The sequence below is a fragment of the Agelaius phoeniceus genome, chromosome 11 (genome assembly GCF_051311805.1).
Source record: "Agelaius phoeniceus isolate bAgePho1 chromosome 11, bAgePho1.hap1, whole genome shotgun sequence".
NCBI lineage: Eukaryota > Metazoa > Chordata > Aves > Passeriformes > Icteridae > Agelaius > Agelaius phoeniceus.
The window spans coordinates 7,484,751-7,499,641 of NC_135275.1; the positions used below are offsets into that span (position 1 = coordinate 7,484,751).

General features: G+C 59.7%; 1 protein-coding gene across 2 annotated transcripts in view; it reads left to right on the forward strand.

Moving 5' to 3' along the window:
• CACNA2D2 (calcium voltage-gated channel auxiliary subunit alpha2delta 2) overlaps positions 1-14,891 on the forward strand; it is a 211,101-nt gene that overhangs the window by 182,836 nt on the left and 13,374 nt on the right. For both annotated transcript variants that reach the window (XM_054640210.2, XM_054640211.2), the window contains exons 6-21: positions 2,088-2,226; positions 5,680-5,811; positions 6,212-6,269; positions 8,254-8,304; positions 8,465-8,564; positions 9,284-9,442; positions 9,901-10,008; positions 10,655-10,733; positions 10,884-10,933; positions 11,774-11,863; positions 12,115-12,183; positions 12,594-12,668; positions 13,513-13,587; positions 13,752-13,823; positions 14,084-14,155; positions 14,312-14,373. In XM_054640210.2, the coding sequence (XP_054496185.2) occupies positions 2,088-2,226; positions 5,680-5,811; positions 6,212-6,269; positions 8,254-8,304; positions 8,465-8,564; positions 9,284-9,442; positions 9,901-10,008; positions 10,655-10,733; positions 10,884-10,933; positions 11,774-11,863; positions 12,115-12,183; positions 12,594-12,668; positions 13,513-13,587; positions 13,752-13,823; positions 14,084-14,155; positions 14,312-14,373 (1,391 nt within the window). The remainder of the gene's footprint in view (positions 1-2,087; positions 2,227-5,679; positions 5,812-6,211; positions 6,270-8,253; positions 8,305-8,464; positions 8,565-9,283; positions 9,443-9,900; positions 10,009-10,654; positions 10,734-10,883; positions 10,934-11,773; positions 11,864-12,114; positions 12,184-12,593; positions 12,669-13,512; positions 13,588-13,751; positions 13,824-14,083; positions 14,156-14,311; positions 14,374-14,891) is intronic.

Here is a 14,891-nt window from a genome sequence, read left to right on the forward strand (position 1 = left end):
CTTCACAGCTCCATGAATGAGAGCAGCCAGACAGCACCAAACCTGGCAGCATACAAATTAGCCCCTCAGAAGTGGGTGAGATCAGGGAATAATGATAAACAGAGGAGCAGTAATTATATACAGTAGTTCCAGCTCCCATGAAGTGGGGAATAGCCATGCCAGCATGAGGGAAAGAGGGAGGGTTGGATTTTCCAGCTGCTGGTGGTGACAGGGGCAGTGGATGGGCTGTGGCAGGGTGCCCTGCTGATCTGAGATGGGGAGGGATGGGGAGCTGTCACCAGGAATTTGCTGGGCTGTGGAAAAAAAGGGTTTAGTGTCAAAGCAGAGTTTTTGGTGCTGCAGATGCCCTCAGGCCACAGCTTTATCCCAAAGCCTGTTTTCAGCAGGCACCTCTGCATCCTGTCTGGTGCTCAGAGAGGTTTGCAGGGGTGAATATTGTGTGTGCTTCCCCCAGAGGGCTGAGCCCCATGGACAGCAGGCTAGGGCCAGATCCACTCTCCTGGCAGCCCATGGCTTGGCACTCCCCAGAGTGCTGGCTCTGCTGCAGTGTCACCACTTTGCAGGGGCTCCAGCAGTCTGGTTTTTGCCTTTTCTCCAGATTTACGTGAAATTGAGAGCATAATCTGGATTTTGATCTCAGAGACGTGGCTCCAGGGAGTTGGGAACAGTCCCTGCCTGCCTCCTGCTTGGCTAGTGCAGCTGTAATGGAGTTCAGCATCTTTCTGGGCAGCTGGAGCCCCCACACCAGGGCTGGCTGGGCAGTGTGTGACACTCGCAGCCCATCGGCTGGAATTAAACCCAAGCCTTGCATATCAATCCTGTTACTCTCCTGAGCTGTGGAGAATGCTTTGGCCACCCCTCTCAATGTCATGGGAATGTCACCACCTTAGTGGCTGGCTGGAGGTGTTGCAGGGGAGGTGACATTTCTCCATGTCATCTGTGAAGGAGAAATGGGGAGGGGGCCAGGATAAGCGCTAAACAAGCTTCATGGTTTACTTCCCAAACCCATAGTTTTCCTTTAAATATGTGGCTTTTCCTGTGAGAAACTCAGGTCTTTGTTCCCTGGGTTTTGTCAAGGGGAGCCTGGCCAGTAGGAGAGATGCTTGCAAAGGGCCACAGACAGCAGCAGGATGGGACCATCCCCTCCCCCTTGTGTTCCCTGGTGCTGTGGGTCTTTGCTGTGGACAGCATGGGGCATCCCTTCGGGTGTCTGTTCCAGTTTGGGCTTGGCACTGTTGCCTGTCCCAGCCTGTGGATGGCACAGGCAGTCTGTGTCCCTGCTCCTCTTCAGCAGGGCTGTAGCTCCAGGAGCACAAAGAGCAGGTGCTGCAGCATCCTCCTCTCCCTCCTTTCTACCCTGAGCATCTCCCAGCTGGCTGCAAACAACCTTCCCCAGCTGCTGGGCTCGTGGCAGGGATGGGCAGCTCAGAGCCAGCACCTTCTCCTGGGTTTCTTTGCTCCTACTGGGGTGGCAGAGGCAATTTCTCCAGCTCTGTAGTGAGTCCACCCCCATTCTCACTCTTCCCCACATGGCCCCATGCTCCAGCTGCCATCCTGTCCCCTGTCTGCAGCCACCCAGCTGTTCTGCCTGCACCAGCTCAGCCCTGCCTGCCTTTCCAGAGGGATTTCACCCTCAGTGCCATGCTGGCAGCAGGGCTGGGGAATGGAGAGGAGGGCTGGGAAGATGAGGGAGTGTGTTCCAGCACCAGCAGTGGGGAATTCGCCGTCTCTCCACCATAATTAAATATTGTTTGCATTGCTTATTGACAGAGCGCTAAGCTGCACTCCGTTTTAATTTGCTCTTTGATAGTTGCCTTTTCCTGCTAATTGATTTTCAAGGCCTTTTTTTGATTTTTTTTTCCCTATGTCTGATTTAATACCTGCTGTGCTACCAAAGCTGGAGAGACAAGGGGTAACCAGTGCTCGCCTTTGTGCCCACTCGCTCCTGGCAGGCCAAATCCACACGAGATCCAGCAGGGCTGGTCTCCCCCATGAAACATTTGGTGATGGGCTTCAGGTGGAGGTGTTCCCACATCCATGCAGGGTTGGAACCCTGGGTGACCCCATGCACTCTGCTCCTTCCCCAGGATGACCCCGATGGAGAAGAGATCGAGAGGGAGAAGTCCAACTCCTTGAAGCTGGAGTTCACTGATGATGACAACTTCAAGACCAAGGTTAACTATTCCTACGCTGCCGTGCAGATCCCCACGGACATCTACAAAGGCTGTGAGTGCCCCTCCTCACCCTCTCCAATTCCTGCTGCCTGCCTGGGCATCCACCTCTCCTGCCTGGAGCACTGCAGCCCCAGGGATCATCAGCTCTGGGTGCCCCAACTGGGTCTTGGTGACTGGCCCCCAGACAGGCAGGTAGTGAAACAAGGCAGAGTCACCATATCAGGATGGAGGTGACAATGTGTCCCTCCCCAGGGACTCTCAAGAGCTCAACACAGGCAAAAGAGGCAGATTGGTGATTAGGACTTATTGGGGAAGGGATGGGGAGCGAAGGAGGGGTGGTGATTATGGCCCAGGGTGAAGCTCAGCTGTGCCCATATGGCTCTGATCCTCCTGCAGAAGAGCTCAGCAAAACTCCAGAAGGCTCAAAGCAGGCACAAGAGATGCTCAGAGGGATGGAGCAGCTCTGTGCAGCACCAACCTGCTTGTAGGAGGGAGTGAGACATGGCTGGGCAGTGGCAGAGGGTGAAGCAGGGATGCTGCCTGTCTTCAGCCTACTTGGGGCTGAGGTCATGAAAAAGGAGAAAAAGCAGCTGCAGTCGCGCAGGAAGGCAGCCAAGGGTGACTGCAGGACAGCGTGATCCCACCCCGCAGCTGATTAAGCCTCTGCTGCAGGGGGGTCAGCCCTGCGGCCGTGCCCCTGTGGCTGCCGCAGGGCACAAGGCTGCTCCAGAAACAGGGATGGGCTGGAGGGCCAGCCCGGGAGTGGGCAGGGATGGATGGACGGACGGGCGGATGGCACAGGATGTGCCACACCAGCTTCAGCCCCCACCGAGCGCTGTGACCGTCCCTGAGCTGTCACATCCCTCCGGTACCTCGCCCTGCTGCGGTGGCACATGGTGACAGTCGGTCTCCATTTCCCTCTAGTGGCTGCTCGGCTCCCGGCTGGAGGGCATCCTCCAGCACCCGCCGGCCGCATCCTGCGCCCAGCCCCGGACCCTGCTGCCCCACAGCACCCAGGGCACCACTGTACCCACCCCTGTGTTTCAGTGGCACTTGCTGAGGGTGGTGATGGTGGCGATGGGGGCCGCGCTCACGCTGCTGCCCCGAGCGGAGCGTTCCCGGTGCACGGAGCGCTCCCGGTGCTCGGCTCGTTACGGCACGGCTGCGCTCGGAGCTGCAGCGATTCCACCGCGGAGACAGCGCTGGATTAGGAGTTTGCAATTAGCTTTATTAGCCAGGCAGCGCAGGGCAGGCAGCTAATGAAGCACATGGTGCGAGCCGGGTGGGCTGCGCGGGGTGGAAGAACTCGTTCCTCCCCAGCCAGGCTGGAGCCCCGGCACGGGCACATAAATCACCCCAGCCGCCCTGGGACACAGCAAGCTGGAGATGAACGCGCTCCAGGGACTCCCAGGTGCTCAGAGAGGGGTGCGGCAGTGGGGGGTGACAGTGCAGGGACTGTCACCAGGCAGAGAGTGTGGGCACAGGGATCCGGCTAGGTCCGGCCACACCAGGGTTCTCCAGAGATCCAGGGTGCAGGGAAGGGTCTGCAAGTACTGCTCCACTGGGAGCGGTTTGGGGTGGGAGCAGGGCCCCCCTGTCCTGCCAGGGACAGCAGCGGGTCCCCGCAGGGCTGTGGGCGGGCGCGGGTCCCGCTGGCACCGGCGGAGAGGCGCTATCGCTGCCTGGCACGCTGATTAAAGCCTGCGGCGACGCCCGCCGCCGTCACCCCTCGCTACACACACAAATTACATCCTATATGTGTTTTATTTACTGTGCCGTTTTTAATTAAATATGCAATCGCTCGCGGGCAGGGCGGGGCTGGGCTTACTCTGATGGGGACAGGGACGAGATGGGGACAGGGACGGGGATGGCACCAGTGGGGCTGGCAGCTCTGCCCTCGACTGAGAGGGACAGGAGCCATCCCAAACAGGGACACAGCTCCATCACTCTGCACATGGTGAGAGAGCAGGAGCTGTATTTGTTCACAGGGATGATCTGGGGGCTACATTCATGCCTAGGGAAGGTGTAGGGGCTGCATTCGTGCTCAGAGATAATAGAAGGGCTGTGTTTGGGCACAGGGACAGTATGAGTAGCATTCAGCACAAGCAGCTGGTGTGGCTGATGGCCCCGAGGGTCTGGCTGTGTAGGTGCTGCCAGGGCTATCATGGATGTGTCAGGGCCCAGCCCGGTGCCCAGCTGAGGCTGGCTGCACTGCCCAGGGCTGCTCCAGGCAGGCAGCAGCCTGGCAGCCAGCTCATAGCCACTTCTCCTGGGAAAAACCACATCCTGTGTCAGAGCCAAACAAGAAATCATCCCAAGTGCCCAGATAACAGCACTGTGTGTGGGCACAGCGCTGAGGAATGGCTGGGGAGATACGGGCAGAGTAAATCATGGTTTGAAGGCATGGCTGCCTGAGGGAGAGAATTCTTCAGCAGTCATGCTGGGATAGAGGGATCCAGGATTCATCCTGGGAAACCTACCCACATCCTACCAGTGCCTTGGGACCACAGTGAAGGCTGGAACGGGTGATGACGGTGTTCCAGAAGGGACAAGTGTGGGAGGAAGGCTTAGGAGAGCTAAATTTACTGCTCAAATGCACACTGGCTCCCCTGCAGCACCACATTGGGTTGTTTTGCCCAATGCCAAAGAGCTGGGGTGCTCCTGAGAGTTCTTGCACCCTAAAAAATGCATTGAGGGTCTCCCAGGAGGGATCAGTGCTGGTCTCAGGGTGGTGCTGGCTCCTTGCTCCTGCAGTGGCACCCACCACTGGCTCCTCCACGCTGCAGTCCTGGGGCAACCCAGCACCAGAGATGATAATGGGATTCCTCCCCCACAGCATTTAGGGTCCCTCTGCAAGAACAGGGAGGTGCCATCCCATCTCCCTGCCAGCCAGCCAGGCCCATTCCTCCACACCACATGGCCCCCCCTGCACTCTGCCAGCCCCCCTTGATTAATCACAGGCTGGGGCTGCCAGCAGCTTATCTCGTGCTTTAATAGCTGAATAATTTAAAACTGCTGTTTGCCGGCATCTTAATTGCTTTTGTGTCAGGTGCAGGGCCAGTGGGAATGCAAAGTGGGCCTGAGAGGCTCCACATGGCCCCTGGGGACACCAGCCTTGGGCTTCCCAGCTGGTGACTGTCCCCAGGGAGTGAGGCTCACACAGTTTTGCTGGGAAGGGAGTGGAGACGGCAGGCCAGCTGTCCCCAGTGATGGCTGTGTCTGCCCCAAAGCAGATGGGCACAGTGAGCACTCTGAGGAGCTCTGGAGAGTGGCTCATTTCTCTGGGGACAAGGGACAGCAGGGTGGTGCTGGAGCCATGTGGAAGTGGGGGGGTTGAGGGGATGTAGGAGAGCTGGAAAGCTCCCATGGGCTTCTTCCATGGGAAGGGGCAGAGGGAACACACCTGCCATCCTCCTCCCTGCCACCACCTGGGGACACCGCAGTCCCCGTCACCCCCAGCTCCACTGCTCCCTTCTCCACCCCGCCCTGTCTGTGTGTCCTGCAGCCACCGTCATCCTGAACGAGCTGAACTGGACGCAGGCCCTGGAGGACGTTTTCATCGAGAACCGCAAGGAGGATCCCTCCCTGCTCTGGCAGGTCTTCGGCAGCGCCACCGGCGTCACCCGCTACTACCCCGGTGTGTGCCAGGGAGGGGCTGTGGGACACGGGGACTGTGCTGGGGGGGGTGTGGGACACGGGGACTGTGCTGGGGGGGGTGTGGCACACAGGGGCTGTGCCAGGGAGGGGCTGTGGGACACGGGGACTGTGCCAGGGAGGGGCTGTGGCACACAGGGGCTGTGCCAGGGAGGGGCTGTGGCACACAGGGGCTGTGACTAAAGGCAGCCCAGGCCCTTCCCACTGCTCCATGGGGATGAGCACCCCCTGGGCCAGGTCTGACACCTGTAACTGTGCTGTGCCAGAGCCCGTTGGTGTGAGATCCCCATCCAAGCCTGCTGCTTCCTCAACCCTGGGCATCTCTCTGCCCTGTCCCCCCCAGGACAGCCCTGCCTCGCTCACTGCCTGCCTTGTCCCCACAGCCACCCCATGGAGAGCCCCCAACAAGATCGACCTCTATGATGTGCGCCGGCGGCCCTGGTAAGGGGGTGCTGGGTGGGCAGGAGGGTCCTGAGCAAGCAGCTCCCTCTCCTTTTCATGGCATTTGGGCACTGGCAAAGGGACACCATAACACAGGCAGGGCATCTGAGCTGTGGCACTTGGCTCCTTCTCCCCTTCCCTGTTCCTGGGAAAGCGGAGTAGGATGGAGAGATCAATCCCTGGGCGCAGATGAAAGTGTGGAGAGATCCCTGTGCCCCCTCAGCACAGCCATGGCTGCTGGCACTCAGTCCTGGCCAGCATCCCCATCCAAATGAGATGACAACTGGCTTGGAAACCATGGGCTGGGAGGATGGGGAGAAGAATGGGCAGGCAGCACAGGCTGTGGCTCAGGGATAGCTCAGCAGCCTTGTAGCCCACACCAAGGGAGCTGGGATAGGCCCCCCTTAGCCCAGCTGGAGGTGCTGGTGTGGCAGTGCTGGTTATCAGCTGGAGCTGGGGGAGCCACAGCCCCATCCTGCCCACACCTGCTGCCTAAAACTGCGGGCATGGAGAGGAGAGTGGGCACAGGCCTCTGGCACATGTCCAGGGAGCCCTGTATCCCAATGGATCATCCCCCTGCCCACATCAGGAGCTGCCCCCTCTCCTCGTCAGAAAATTAATGGCCCTGCTGCTATGGTTAATTGCCTTTGATTGCTCCACATTAATTATTAACTGTTCCCTGCTGGGGTGTCTGTGCAGGTTATTGCAACGCAGGGACTGGAAGGCTGTTTTGGGGTGGGGGCTGCTGAGCCCAGCTAAGCCCAGCTCTCTGCCCCCTAGCCAGGCTGGCCACCATGGAGGAGCGGGAGCAGCAGCAGCAGCAGCACCCTTCATGCTGGGGGACAGCACACCTGGGGGAACCCCCTTTGGGGCCCTCTCCTGCTCTCAGTGGGGCCCCATGCAGGACACAGCCCTCACTGCTCCAGGGCCACGACCCTGGCCGCAGCCAGGGGCGCCACTCGCCCGCCTTCCCCTCCCCTGATGAATGGCCCCATTAGCCACAGCCTTCTCCTGCCGAGCCCAGGGTATTCATCTGAGCCGGGCAGCCGGAGATGGATGCGCTGCCACAGCCCATTACGGGCAGCATCTTAGTCGGGCTCTGTGCCGCACCAGCAGCCCGGCCCCGGGAGCAGGGCAGGCTCCAGGAGCCCCTCTCCCGCCGGCAGGGAGGAGCCCCTGGGCAGCTGCCTGTCCTGCACCCTGCTGGGGGATGCTGCACCCATGTCAGGAGGGCCCCATGTGCCAGCATCCTGCATCCCACCCAGGTAATCCCTTGTAATTAGGGAACATCAGGCCCAGGGATGACAATCAGAGCCTGCCCCTTCCCCAGTGCTCCCCAGTAGTGGTGAGTAATTGATACTAATGACACACTAATTAATTCACACGAGGCCCGATCCTGATCAAGCCAATAATGAGGTCCCCTTGGCCTCCAGCCAGAGCAGGATCAGGGCTCCTGCAGTGCCAGGGTGAGGTGTGGCTGTGCATGGCCATGTCTGGGGTGGGATGGGTGCTGAGCACTGTGCCAGCCCCTCCCACACAGCATGGCACAGCAGGGCTGGGAGCAGGACCAGTTGTTTCAAGGGGTGAGGAAGGGTTCCCTAATTGTTTTCAGTGGGGAAGATTTACGTCGTGTTATTATTTTTCCTCCTTGTAGCTAAAAATAACCTAATCAGCCTGGCCTTTGAAGCTACCAGGGGGGTAAATAGCATCTTAATATGGATGTGTGTGTCAGCATAATCAGCACGCAGGAAAGGGCCCGTGATGATGGAAGAGTTTAGCATTTAGAGCTCATTAGGCTGACACAGTGTGGAGCAGCAGTCGCTGGCCGTCTGCTGTGCTGTGCCACAGGAGCCACGTCCTCGCTGCCACCTGCCCACAGCCTCCTTGTCCCTGCTCCTTGCCATGGGGTCACAGAGCCCTGGGCTCCCAGCACAGCTCCCCAGTGCCCTCACCTGCCTCTGCTGACCCACTCTGCACCCCACAGGTACATCCAAGGTGCCTCCTCCCCCAAGGACATGGTCATCATTGTGGACGTGTGAGTACACGCTGGGGGCCATGGCTGGGCTGAGGCCAGGCTGGTGACACAGCTGGCCAAGGTGCCACTGTCCCAGCAGTGGCTGCAGGGAAGCTGTGGGGTGGCACAGCCCTGTGCTCCCTCTGTGCTGCCAAGCCCCCAGCACCCATGTCTCCTGCAGGAGTGGCAGTGTGAGCGGCCTCACCCTCAAGCTGATGAAGACCTCGGTCTACGAGATGCTGGACACCCTCTCAGATGATGACTATGTCAATGTGGCCTCGGTGAGTGCCTGGGGCAAGGGAAAGGGTTGTGCCCCCACGCACCTCCCAGCTCCCCAGCACAGGAACCCCTTTCCCCCAAGCACACCTGGCTAAGGGCTCTGCAGACAGAAATGCCTTTTCTTGTCTTCTTAACCAGCCACCAAATGGCTGCTCAGGGCTCGGCACACAAAAGCTGCCCCTATCAGGGGGCATTTGGCAGAGATGTTCCTGCATTATCCCAGCCAGCCACCTTCTGTCTGTCACCAGCCACTGACACCCCACGGCTGTGTCACCAGCACAGTGGCCATGCCATGCCACCGCATCTGCGTGTCACTGGCTGCCCCGCCCCTGCCTGGCCACCAGCAGCGGCGCTAATTAACGTGTCTGGCCTGGCTCTGTTCCCTGGATGGCCGCTCCCCTAATGAATGGGCCCCATTGCCGGTAAATGAAGCTGTAAGGGAGAGGCAGCACCTGCTCCCGATGCCGGCACAGAGCAGCACAGCACGGCTGCTTGCACAGGCTGGGGCTCCTGCAGAAGCGAGGGTGCAGGTACAGCACCCGCAGCACAGCTCATTGCTGGATTTGTCCCAAGCCAAACTTCAGCCTCAGCCCTCCCTGGGACGTGGGACACGTCTGGGTCACCTGCTGCCCGTGAGAGCTGAGTGTGATGAGTGGCTTGTGCCTGCTGCTGTCTGCCCTGTCCCCTCCTGTGAGCCACTCCCCTCCATCTCGCCCCACAGTTCAATGAGAAGGCAAAGCCGGTGTCGTGTTTCAAGCACCTGGTGCAGGCCAACATCCGCAACAAGAAGGTGTTCAAGGAGGACGTGCAGGGCATGGTGGCCAAGGGCACCACAGACTACAAGGCTGGCTTTGAGTACGCCTTCGACCAGCTGCAGAACGTGAGCCAGGGGCTGGGCTGGGGTAGGGGACAGCTGGGACAGCTGTGGGTGCTGGGGACGGTGGGACAGCTCCGAGTGCCTGGCTGCTGCCCTGTGCTGAGGGCTCCTTGTGCTCCTTCTCCATGCTGGGGGAGACATCCCACCTCCAGGTGTGCTGCAGCCAAGGCTTTGCTGGTGCTGCTCCCCTCTGGGTTATTACAAGTTAGCAGGGCTGGGTGGAGGGGTCAGACCCAACCAGACACTGTGCCAGAGACAAGATAAAGATGAATGGTGCTATTAGGTGCCACAACATCATTCCCAGTGTCCCTCCTGCCCATTCAGCCTGGTCACCCTCACCCCAGAAAAATGGGCTGGGAAAAGAGGCAGGTTGGGGCCAGCCCTCCTGGCTACATCCAGCCCTGTGCCCAGCACTGCTGGCTGCAGGTGTGGAAGACTCAGGTGCTGTGTCTGCCCCACAGTCCAACATCACACGTGCCAACTGCAACAAGATGATCATGATGTTCACGGACGGCGGCGAGGACCGAGTGCAGGATGTCTTTGAGAAGTACAACTGGCCCAACAAGACGGTGAGAGGCCCTGGGCTGGGTGCTGGGCTGGGGCTGCTCCAGCTCCACTGCTGGCTTCTGCTCCATTTGCCTCCTTGCCATCCCCCCTCCCCAGCAGCCTGCTCCTGCGTGGAGCTGCTGCCCTGCCAATGGGTTTGTAGCTGCTCCCGCCTTCCTGTGGGACCAGGCACACTGTGGGATGCTGGGGAGGGAATGGGACTGGTGGGCTCCCTGAATGCTGGCCCTGAGGGGAGCACACCCCAAGCATGGGGACAGGGCTGCTGGCAGGCAGATGAACCAGCAGGAAGGTCCCAGTTACTGCTCAGTACCTTGAAACCTGTGGGGTGGGGCTGTTCTGGCCCATGTGTCACCTCAGAGAGCACAGACCCCTCTGGCAGCAGTGATGCCCCAGAGCAAGGACCACTGAGCTGGGTGACTTGAGCCAACAGAGTGATGCTGGAGGGCAGGACTGGCTGGGGCCAGGCAAGGAGACAGGGACTCCCTTGCTGCCAGCACTTGCAGGAGTCTCCTGCCCCCTTGCACTCACTCTGTGGGCCATGGCAGGCAATGCCACGCTGTCCCTGGGGAGGTTGTCATTGGCTGGGAGCACTGAGTGTTGAAAACAGGGGTGCCCAGTGGATGGCCCTCAGTGCAGGCTCTGCCACAGGTGCGGGTCTTCACCTTCTCCGTGGGGCAGCACAACTACGACGTGACCCCGCTGCAGTGGATGGCCTGTGCCAACAAAGGTGAGCACCCAGCGGGTGCTGGGCTCACCCCTCGGCTCCTGTGGGTGCCACACCAGCACAGCCCTGGCTGCAGCCCTGCAGGAAGGGCAGCAGGACAGCCAGACTGCTGGGCAGATGGATCTTCAGCTGCCTTTCTCTCTCTTTTCCAAGGTTACTACTTCGAGATCCCCTCCATCGGCGCCATCCGCATTAACACGCAGGTACAGCCGGGAGCCAGGCAGGCAGAGCCCCCTCGGGCTGCCCTGCCTGGGGCAGTTCAGGCAGCCCCAGCCCCACTGGGGACAGCCCACAGGCTGGCAGTGAGTGTGGCAGCAAGCTGGGGAGCCGAGCTGAGCCCTCAGCCAGGCTCTGCATTATTAAGTAATTCATCTTCTGCAGCTCCCCACGGACCTGCTGCCTTTTGAGTGACTAATTATGAAACATCAGGCGTTAATCAGCACAGAGCAGAGCTGAGTGCGGGCAGGGAGTGAGCGTGGGCAGGGCCAAGCCTGGCAGAGCTGGTTGTGTCTGCCCCACACCTCCTCTCACTGCCTCTTTTCTGTCCCTTTTCTTTATGGGATGTGCACAGGGTGCCGTGAGGGCAGGTGGTGAGGGCAGGGCAGGGCTGGCATTGAGGCACAGGGGCTCCCTCCCTGCCCAGAGATCTTCCTTGGCAAGGTGAGACAGGAAAAGAGAAACCTGCCCCAGGAGAAGATGGCAGCCAGGGAGACAGGAGTGACATGGTCAGGCATGGTGGTCCAGGCATGATGGAGCAATCCCAGCCCCAGGAATGGCTGGGGGGCTCTGGCTGGTGCTGCCTGGGGAGCCCCTGCCCTGCCTGTGCATGGCCAGTGATAAGCAGCACCTTGTTTGCATCTTATGGGCCTGTAGGGGTCCCAGCTGGAGCCCCCAGGTTTGGTGGCTGCCAAGCCCCCTCCCCAAGCTCAGCCTCACCCCATGAACATTATTGGGGTGTGCTTAGGGACAAGGGTGTCAGCAGGCTGGAGCAAGGAGACATCCAGTTCCCATGTTGTCATTTCCTGTGTCCTGTGTCCCTGCAGGAGTACCTGGATGTGCTGGGCAGGCCCATGGTCCTGGCTGGGAACCGAGCCAAGCAGGTCCAGTGGACCAATGTGTACCAGGATGCCCTGGTAAGGACCCCCCAGCCCCAGGGGCAGGTGGGGATCCCCACACATGGGGATGTGGGTGGGGACTGCAGCCCCAGGGTGCAGCTGGGGACACTGACCCTGGGGTCCCACAGAACTCTGGGGTGCAGGTGGATGGGGACACCAGCCCCAGGGTCCTGCACAGGACATGCCCCATCAACCCCCCTCTGCTGCCCACCCCAGCCCTGGCCCTGCAGCAGTGAGGGGCCATGGGGCATCATTCTGTGCTTGTGCAGGGGCTGGGCCTGGTGGTGACAGGAACGCTGCCAGTGTTCAACCTGACGGAGGACAGCAGTGACAGGAAGGTAGGAGACTCTGCTGGCCCTGGTGTGGGGCCACTGTGGGGTGGGGAAGGGGCCCTGGTGATGTGTGTGTGGCTGCAGGGGGGACACTGGCATCCCTGGGGTGCTGAGTGCTCTGCACCACCTCCCTGCAGTGACACCAGGGGTGACTGCCATCCCTGGGACCCAAAATTACCTTGGCCAGCTCTCACAGTTCAGCTGGGACAGCTGCCAGTCCCTGGGGGGAGCATGAGTGTCCCATGGGGGCTCCTGGGGGGCTGCTCCATCCCACCCTGTGCCCCTGCAGTATCCAAATGTGACCCACACGTCCCCAGAAGGGGAAGAGGTCCATCCTGCTGATTCCCTGTCCCCGGGCTGGTGGTGGCAGGTGACAGCCCTGGTCCCACCCACGTCCATCCTGCCTTTCCTTCCAGAACCAGCTCATCCTGGGCGTGATGGGGATCGATGTGGCCCTCAATGACATCAAGAGGCTGACGCCGCGTTACAACGTGCGTGGGTTCCCCTCTGCCCCTGCCCTGCACTGCCTGATCCTGGTGGGGGATCCCTCTGATGGGATCCCCAAGCTGTGTCCCAGCTCCCCAGAGCACCTCCAGCAGCACTGGCACCTAGCAGGAGCTGGGACAGGCAGGACTGTGACCGTGTTCACAGGGGTCTTAGGATGAGGGAAGATACGAGGATCTGACTCCATGTTTCAGAAGGCTGATTTATTATTTTATGATATATATTATATTAAAACTATACTAAAAGAATAGAAGAAAGGATTTCATCAGAAGGCTAGCTAAGAATAGAAAAAGAAAGAATGATAACAAAGGCTTGTGTCTCGGACAGAGAGTCCGAGCCAGCTGACTGTGATTGGCCATTAATTAGAAACAACTCCATGAGACCAATCACAGATCCACCTGTTGCATTCCACAGCAGCAGATAACCATTGTTTACATTTTGTTCTTGAGGCCCCTCAGCTTCTCAGGCGGAAAAATCCTAAGGAAAGGATTTTTCATAAAAGATGTCTGTGACACAGGAGAGCAGGGATCAAAGCTGTGTGATGCTCTGGGACTCAGTGCAGAGCCAAAACCCTTGTAGGGTCAGCAGGGAATAAACCCTACAGGCCTGGGGAAAGGAGCAGTGGGAAAAATCCAGAGCCAAACTCTCACCCAGGAGTGAGTGGCAGATTGCATTGTCCTGAGAACAGAAATGAATGGATAGAATGGGCCGAGCCCTGGGGGTGACGTGGGGCGAGCTCTGCCTGCAGAGGTGAGGGTGATGACACCAGCACAGTGTGCCACACCACAGAGCCACCTGCTCAGCCTCACCCCTCCTCCTGTCCTCCTGCAGCTGGGGGCCAATGGTTACGTGTTTGCCATCGACCTGAACGGCTATGTCCTGCTGCACCCCAACCTGCAGCCCCAGGTGAGCAGGGGCCCGAGGGGCAGCAGCCACGGGGATGAGCCAGGCCCTGGGGGCTTTCCAGGGCCCTTAGGACTTAGCTGTGGGGTTTGTGATGAGTTAGTCTGGGCTCAGCAGTAGCTGCAGGAGCTCTGAGCCCTTCCCTGGCTCTCCCTTTGTTCCTGCAGATCATCAATTTCCGTGAGCCAGTGACTCTGGACTTCCTGGATGCTGAGCTGGAGGATGAAAACAAGGAGGAGGTGAGCAGAGCAGGGGCAGCTTCTGGGGCACAGGCTGCCCCCCTCATCTGCAGTTGCAAAGGGCACTCAGCCCCTCCAGCCTGCCCTGCAGAGAGTCTCCTCCTCAGGGTCCTGGCACAGCTCCCATGGAGCCACAGAGGGGACAGGAGCTGGGTCACTGTCCCCTGTGTGCAATGAACCTCCCCAGTCTGCTCCCCCTGCACCCCACAGGTGCATGGCCAGGCTCTGTGGCCCTCAGTTGCCTCCTCTGTGTCCCACAGATCCGGAGAAGCATGATTGATGGCAACGATGGGCAGAGGTTCATCAAGACCCTCATCAAGTCCCTGGACGAGGTAACACTGCAGGGGAAGGGGGTCACAGCTGGAACTGTCACTGTGCTGGGCACCCAGAGGCAGCAGTGGGGATGAGGGGCTGTGCCAGGGTCCTGTGGCACTGTGCCAGCAGAGTCCTGGCAGTGCCAGGCCTGACTGGCTGTCTCTGGCCCACAGCAATACATCGACGAGGTGTTCCGGACCTACACGTGGGCTCCCATCAAAAGCACCAACTACAGGTGAGTGTCACACCCTGACTGCCCTGCCCTGGCTGGACCCACACCAGCACAGGCCTGGGGGCTTGTGCCTGCAGCTCCCAAAGTCCCCGAGGCCACCAGGGATGTGTCCCTCGGGCTGTGAGGTTGCAAATGCACTGCCACACTATTGCACACAGGCAGTGATGTGCTGAACTCCTGAAAGGGCTGCCTAACAGTGTTAGGTACTGTAGAGCTTGGACACAGCCCCCAGGACTCCAGACAGGCTGCAGGGCTGGCATGCAAGGGGCCAGACAAGGGACACCTCTGCCACCCCCTGTCTGCCCAGCCAGGGCTCATGCAGGTCCCTGCCTGCTCTAGGGTGGGTGACAGTGACATGTGCCCACCCTGCAGCACAGGCACTGTCTTTAGAGCCAGAGGAGAGCAAAGTTCTGCATTTATCACCCAGTTTTCACCAGTTTGGATCAGCAGATGTGTAAGAAACATCCTGACATCATCATTTCTCAATTCACACTGCCTTCATTCTGGGAGGAGCCATGTGA